We start from the raw sequence: 7,765 nt of genomic DNA, 5'->3' as shown, positions 1-7,765 counted from the left end.
CTGGGTTTGTTAACACCTCTACCTTTCCCCCCACCTTCTCTTCTCCTCCTCTTGTTTACTGGTTACATAGGATTTTGTTCTTCATCCTTTTATTTCTAGTTTGTTTGTATCCTATGCCCCCCAGAACTATCGGTCCCGTTGTTTTCTCCTCCAGATTGTTCATCCAGCCTATCTTATTTAGGCAGACCTGCGGAGATAGTAAAATGCACAAAAACAAGACAGAGCAAAACCAGGCAACAATATACAACAAAATAACAACAACAAACCAATGACAAACAAAACACAGTAAGAAAGAAAAGCTTGTAGTTAGTTCAAGGACTGTTTGTTGGCCTTTAGGAGTGTTTTCCAGTCCAGTCTGTTGGGGCACCATACCCTGGCCCCAAAGTCTACCTCCAGCATTCCCTGGGGACCTTGCTGTTCCATTCCCTTGCTGTTCTGTTGCACCCCCTTAGTGTTTTGCCTTGGTGTGGCGGGATCAGATCGGGCTCAATTCCCACACTGTGTCTCCGGTGTTGTCCCCTGTAGGGCTATGGGTCAGTGAGGGGCGACATGTCTCAGAGTGGGGCCGGCCATGTGGTCCTCTCTGTGGACTGGCTGCTCTAATTGGGATCATCGTCCTCCAGGTCTGGTGGACCAGGATGTGCTCCACTCTCTCCTCCTCCCCCTTCATCTGCTCCCGTGTGCTCTGATTAGATATGTCCCTCTCCTGGAGCTGCAGATTCAATGCAGTCCTTTGAAATAAATTCTTCTGGGGGGAGGGGAAGGTGTCCACATAGTAGTTGGGATTGGGGCCCGCCCCTCAGAGCCCTGTTTTTCTTATAATAGATTTTTTTATATAATATATTTTTATTTAAAGTTTATTTTATCTAATATCAATATGGGCACCCTTGATTTTGTTTGTTTGTTTACTGGTTACATAGGATTTTGTTCTTCATCCTTATATTTCTAGTTTGTTTGTATCCTATGCCTAAAATATATTTCTTATAGACAGCAAAAGAGTGGATCATGTTATGTGAGTTGTTTTGTTTGCTTGCTTATTTTATCCATTCTGCCACTCTCCGTCTTTTGCATGGCACATTTAGACTATTTACATTTAGGCTCACTGCATCAAGTTGATTCCACTCCTAGTGACCCTATGCCACCAGGACTCCATGTGTCCCAGCTTGTCTGGAAAAAATGACAAACAACACACAGCAAAGAAACAAAATGAATAATCAATTCCAATTCAGCGTGATCGTTGCCTTGGGCGAGCGCTGTGCAGAATGCCTTGGACACATAAAAAGAAGGAACAAACTCTTCCGGAGGACTCAGAACAGTTTTTTTTTTAAAGGATGAATAGATGTATCCAGGGTGGCATCCTGACATGGTTCAGTATACATTACTACTGTTGTTGGTAGGTGTTGTCAAGACAGTTGTGACTCAGAGTGACCCTATGTACAACCACCTAGATCTGCCCCATCCTCACAATTGTTATGTTTGAGCCCATTGTTGCAGCCACTAGGTCACCCCATCTTGTCCAGGGTCATCTTCTTCTCTTCCCTTTTATTTTTCCAAGCATTATTTTACCAAGTAGACATTACTAAGTATGCATAATTGCACTTGTGCTTACCTTACTTATTGGGTAATCTGGCCCTGGCTGTCTCCCAAGTTAGCAAAGATGAGATAAGGAAAAATATGGGTAAAATCTAAGTCTTTTTCTAACAATCTCTTAGTGTGTTAATGCTGCCATCAAAAAATACCACAATAGGTGGCTTTAAAGAAGAGACGTCCAAATCAGGCCCTAAATTGTAGAGAAGAATCTTTTGTTGGGATCCATGACATTGCTTAACATTCTTTGAGTTACAGATGGCGCTTTACATGGTCTCTTCCAGTTGTGTGTGTGCATTCTTCAGAAGGGATGAGATAAAGGAGCTATCTACACTAGAATGGCCTCATTAACATCACATAAGACATGATTTCCATTTTTTTAATGATTTCCAATTTACAGGTATGGGTTTGGATTTAGGTATTTTATTTCTATTTTGGGAACATATAACAAATGCCCATCACCATTCTATAATCTCTCATCTGGGTTACTGTTATAGACACCAAACCTGGTTGCCCTGTGTCCTCTTTTGCCCCCACTTCCTCACACTCAATACATTCTCTAACAGCAATCAGATGGATATTTCTAGCATACAGAATATCACTTCCCTCAAAAGAGGAAGATCTTATCCCATTTGAAGAGTGCTGCTGCTAAATAAGGAAAAAAATATGAAAAAAATTTAAATAAGTGATCTTTGTATGTGAATTCCCTAGGAGGCCTTGGGCCAAATTCTCTCCTAATGGTTTGTCTGCAGTTCTGCCTGAGGGAGAGCCACAGATTTGTCACTTTCTGGTTTGCAGGTGCAACTTCCCTTGTCATAGGCTCTGTTAAATAATTTGCATTTCAGCGAAACCCAAAGGTTTAAATTTCATTTTGTATCCTTCCTCAGCTTTTCTACTGATAATTACCTCTTCTCAAGGGAAGCACAGGAGGCAGTTTGGATTTTCTCCATTTGCTCAAAAACTGGAAGTATAGTCTCTACAGATTCCATCACCATTTAGTGAGAAGATCAATTTGTCAGAATTGCAGAATATCAACCCTGAGGAAACTATAGCGAGCACCCCCCCTTATTTTATGGCTGGGAACACTCGCACCAGATTGATAGTGGACTCTTTTTTTCCCCTTGCCTCTTCCCGATAATGGACTCTTTAGGAGGACATACATACAGAGTCAGAACTTGAGTCCAGAGCACCTGGGTTTCTGACTCTTGATTCTGGGTCTCACCTAGAATAAAAGTGGTAGAAGAAGAATAGAGGACGTTGTTTTCCTTCCCAGAATCATGCTTCCTCTTGAAAATCATCTACCAGCACTCTCTTTATCTGCTATTTCTCTGAGAGTTCTGCATTGGAAAGGAGTGAAGAGGGTGTAGGAAGAGGAAGAGAGTCTTTTGTGTTTGTGTTGGTTCCTGCTGCATTTAAAATGAACATTTTCTATGGGTGAGACCTTATTCTTAGATCTAGTCTTATGGGGATGGATTGCAAGCTTACGGGCTTTCCTCCCAGGCAAGAGGGATTCCTAGTTAGAGCAGATAACACATCACCCTGTCTGTGCCTGGGTCCCGGGAAGCCTATTGCCCTCATGGATCCCTTTCTAGGCACTCTTGGGCCCACCATTTTCCACTTCTTCCTATGACCCACATACATACACATACATGAGGGGATGAGGGGGGGCAATGGGGATGATCAAGAAATATGGGAGGACAAACACAGAGATGCAAGGTGAGGTAGTGAACAAGTAGTTCAATTCTTCTTAGAAGTTGAGGGTGAAGATTGAAATGGGGTCCTTCACTTGTAATATAAAGATTGTGGGTGACCTTAACAAGAACAATTTCATGAAGTGGGCAGGAGCAAACTGAAGTCTGAGTAAAGTGACTTAAAGGATAAATATGATCCCTGGTGGCATAGTGGTTACTCACTAGGCTCCTACCTGTAAGGTCAGCAGTTCGAAGCCACTCCACAGGAGAAAGCTGGGGCTTTCTCCTCCTGTAAAGGTTACAGTGTCGGAAACTTATAAAGGCAGTTCTACCCTGTCCTATAGGGTCATCCTATGAGTTGGCCTTGACTCCTTGGCAGTGAGTGGGTAAAAGGAGAAGTAGATGTGAAGAAACTTATTTTTAAAGGTGTTTTATTTTATGAAGGAGCAGACAACGAGGTCACACTGGAAGGTTATTCCAAGATGACTACCCCTACAGCTTGTTCACTTGCTTATGTCATAAGCCTTATGGAGATGATCCAGTACGGGAAAACTGAATATTGAAGCAGGAGTAGGGGGAATTTCTGATCTCCACAAGGTTGAGATGGATATTATGTATTTGATCCCCAATACTTAGAACTGGTCCAAGGGCATTGTAAGCTAAGTAAACAGCATATATCTAATAAAATCTTGGTACAAGGAATCGAATTAAGTGGCTTCACACTTAAATCATTCTCACTGTGTCAGTCGTAAGTACTCTAGAGTAAACAGGGGTTCTGACATAATAAATAGCTACTTATATCTCAATCGAAATGAAAAACTGACCCTTATATCTGGGCTACAACTCTCTTCATTTATTATCTGATTCATTTAATGAAATCATAAATTATGACTGATCATCAACTATGTGCATTAGTTCTACTTTAGGAAGAAGTGACAATAAGTAGGTAAAATACTGGATGTGGGATTTTGCTGAGACTTAAATGCCCTGTGCCTTAAGATATGCCTTTGTTCTATTTTTCTCTAGGCCTTTCAGAGGGAAGCTCTTCATTTAAGGCTTAAAAAAACAAACAAAAAACAATTGAGAATATTTCCTTCTGAGCAATTCTAGAGCTAGATGGAAACAGGAGTGAACAAACATGACGAGCCTTCCCAGAAAGCAGGCATCTCATGTGTATAATCTTCCCCTTTTCTACTGTCTGGCTAGGTTGTGACAACATGCTGATGGGTATCAAGTCCCTGAAGATAGTGAAGAAGACTATGGGCACAGATGGTTCTTGGATGAAAGATGCTGCCAGCAACTCTGCAAAAGTGTATTTCTTAATTGGATCCAGAAACAACACGGTTTGGGAATTTTCAAATATTCGGGCTTTCATGGAGGACAGCACCAAGCCAGCTCCCCGGAAGCTAATCCTAACGCTTTCCTGGCAGGGAACAGGCCAAGTGATCTACAAAGGTTTCCTATTTTTTCACAACCAAGGGACTTCTAATGAGATAATAAAATATAATTTGCAGAAAAGAGCTGTGGAAGATCGAATGTGGCTCCCAGGAGGGGCAGGCAGATCATTGGTCTATCAGCACTCCCCTTCAACGTACATTGACCTGGCTGTGGATGAGCATGGTCTCTGGGCCATCCACTCAGGGCCAGGCGTCTATGGCCAACTGGTCCTCACAAAAATTGAACCTGGCTCACTGGGAGTGCAGCACTCATGGGACACTCCCTGCAGAAGTCAGGATGCTGAAGCCTCATTCCTCGTTTGTGGGGTTCTCTACGTGGTCTATAGATCCAATGGCCAAGGGCCCCATCGCATCACCTGTGTCTATGATCCACTGGGCATTGTCAATGAGGAACATCTGCCCAACTTGTTCTTCCCCAAGCGGCAGAGAAGTCACTCCATGATTCACTACAACCCCAGAGAGAAGCAGCTCTATGCCTGGAATGATGGAAACCAGATCATTTACAAACTCCAGACAAAGAGAAAATTGCATGTGGACTAAAGACAGCATCCCTGTAATGACCAACAGGAATAAGGTCTAGAAATGGGATTGTCATCTTTTTTCCAGATGTCACTGTTTTGGGTATCTTCCAAGAGATTACAGGAGAGGCTCTCCTTCAGAATTTTCCAACAGCTGCTATCACCCATCTAAATCTCCTGACTTTCAAGGCCTTCCACATTCTCATCCTGCTTGATGCAAGCTTTTTCTTTTCCTTCTTTCTTAGCATTTCCTCTAAGCTCCCCCTAGAGCAGTGGTTCTCAACTTGTGGGTCCCGAGCTCTTTGGAGGTCGAACGACCCTTTCATAGCAGTCACCTGATTCATAATAGTAACAAAATTACAATTATGAAGTAGCAACAACAATAATTTTATGGTTGTGGGGGGTCACAACATAAGGAACTGTATTAAAGGGTTGCGACATTAGGAAGGTTGGGAACCACTGCCCTAGAGTAATCAGAATTGTATGTCATCCCTGAATGCACACTGGTTTCTCTCTCTTCTCACCTTTGCGCACTCTTATCTCTTTCTCAAATGCCCTATTGGTATTCTCCCACTTTTCATTGCCCAATTAAAGTACTATTTCTTATTGATGTTTAATTTCTATTTCTCCTAGCCTTACCTCTCCACTAACCCAGGTTGGTATGATAATAGAATAATAATATTACCATTTGAATAACATCAAGTTATGTCATGTAATTCTAATCTCACCCTTGTATGACCTATGCAGAATAGATTTTGTATGTGTCTTCTGAGAAATATAAGCAGTTATTCAAAGAAACAGCTACAAAGTGAAAGAGCGGGCTGCAAATTCTATAGTCTACCCATTACCCAGTGAAGGCTCCAACACACGTTTGTTCTCCAAGAGTCTTTTAGCAGCATAGCCATCATTGCAACCTGAAAAATGGTGGTCTCCCCTTTATTTCTTGTCTGGACAAGACCTTTTTATAGGTAGTTCAAAAACTGCTTCCTCTGGAAGACCAGCCTAAGGAGTAGGACCCCATCTTCTAGCCTCATTTTGTCTTATAATCAATCCCCTTCTTTCTTTAAATGCCATAAAATTGACCCTAAGCTAATAAACCTCATCAGGTTACATTTGCCCACATGCCTTCAGTACCGTTTTCAGTGTGTGCTGCCTTGTTTGGGTTCACTGTGAGAAATCCCCAACATGCTGAGGCCCTTGGCAAATATTCTGCAGTTGGATGAATGCCAGCTTATAGGCAGCAGGCATGCCATGTGGCACGGGCCAGAGGACAGCTGTGCCCCTTAAGAAGGCCTTCCTCAAAAGGTTTCCCATGCATTTATTCGGTCCAGCCAAGTTTGGGTCATAAGTGAAGGCTGTGGTGCCAGTCTGGGTCATGTGCTGAGGCCCCTGTCTTTCCAGGTTGGTCACATGAGAGGGTTTGCTTTGTGGGTTTGCAGCTGTTTTCTTGTCTCTGCCAAGCTCAGGCCAGAATCACAGGCAGTGAAGAGATTATTTTTCTCTTGTCTATTCCCCATAGCATTTGAATAGATCTTTGACAAAAGGGAATTAATTACCACCCGGTGAATAAAGCTGAATTATCTATAGTCCTAATAAAGTGATCTCTAAACCCAAACCTACCATTGTTGATTCTGACCCTGTAAGTCACATCGTTCTCTTGCAGAGCAGCTGATGGGTTTGAACTGTCAACCTTATGATTAGCAGCTAAGTGTTTAATCACCGGACCACTCAAAAAATAAAAACTAACTCACTGCCATCAAGTTGATTTTGATTCATAGCGACCTTAGACAGCAGGGTAGAACTGCCCCTGTTGGTTTCTAAGACTCTCTTGAGGAGCAGCTGGTCATGTGGTCAGCAGACCAACGTGTAACTACCATGCTGCCAGGCCTCCTACTGGACCACTAGAGCTCTTTAATAAAGTGATACCCAGACCCCAACTCCTTTGTGGAATGAAGCACATGTTATCTTCTGCTCCACAGGTTTAGGGACATTTATCTACCCATTAGTGAAATGACATTGCCTATTTCATAGAGATAAGGAATGTTGTATGTCACATAGATGAGGGTAGAGTGACATTATCAGCAGGCATGAGGCACGAGTACATGGTTTCTTTGCAGGCAGAGAGGCGCAGGTAGACTGTAATGTGCTTTGATCCATCAGAGCCACGGAATACACCTGCCCCTAACAACCCTCCCCGGTGCTTTCAACTCTTGCAGCTATAATCACTCTTTGGGGTTAAGACATTTTCTCCTGGAAGAGCCTGTTAACTTGCCAATTTGTTTCTGGGTAGCCAGAGCAGGAAAACGATAACATGCAGGTTTTGGAAACCCTTTTTGGGGCTTCTTATGGGTGAATGTTTCAGTTCTGCGTTCTTTTGTTAGATTAAATCTAGATTAAATCTAGGATGAAAGTCCCCATGATCTATATTAGTGGTTCTTAAATTGTGCTGTAGTTAAGAATCACTTGTGGAGATTTAAAAAATCCTGAGGCCCAGGCCATGCTGCCCCCCCCC

The 7,765-nt window shown here is 42.7% G+C and overlaps 1 protein-coding gene across 1 annotated transcript in view; it reads left to right on the top strand.

Annotated features, from left to right (window-relative positions):
* The window catches only part of OLFML1 (olfactomedin like 1), a 29,871-nt gene extending 24,329 nt beyond the window's left edge, over positions 1 to 5,542 (top strand). The window contains exon 3 of the mRNA XM_030885870.2: positions 4,485 to 5,542. Within this exon, the coding sequence (XP_030741730.2) occupies positions 4,485 to 5,275 (791 nt within the window). The 3' untranslated portion in view covers positions 5,276 to 5,542. The remainder of the gene's footprint in view (positions 1 to 4,484) is intronic.
* Positions 5,543 to 7,765: the final 2,223 nt, after the last annotated feature.

Source organism: Echinops telfairi, unplaced genomic scaffold, assembly GCF_000313985.2.
Source record: "Echinops telfairi isolate 266 unplaced genomic scaffold, ASM31398v2 ScPeMD7_60;HRSCAF=208, whole genome shotgun sequence".
Classification (NCBI taxonomy): domain Eukaryota; kingdom Metazoa; phylum Chordata; class Mammalia; order Afrosoricida; family Tenrecidae; genus Echinops; species Echinops telfairi.
The sequence above is the reverse complement of the archived record's forward strand: the minus strand, read 5'-3'. Positions and strand labels throughout refer to the sequence as shown.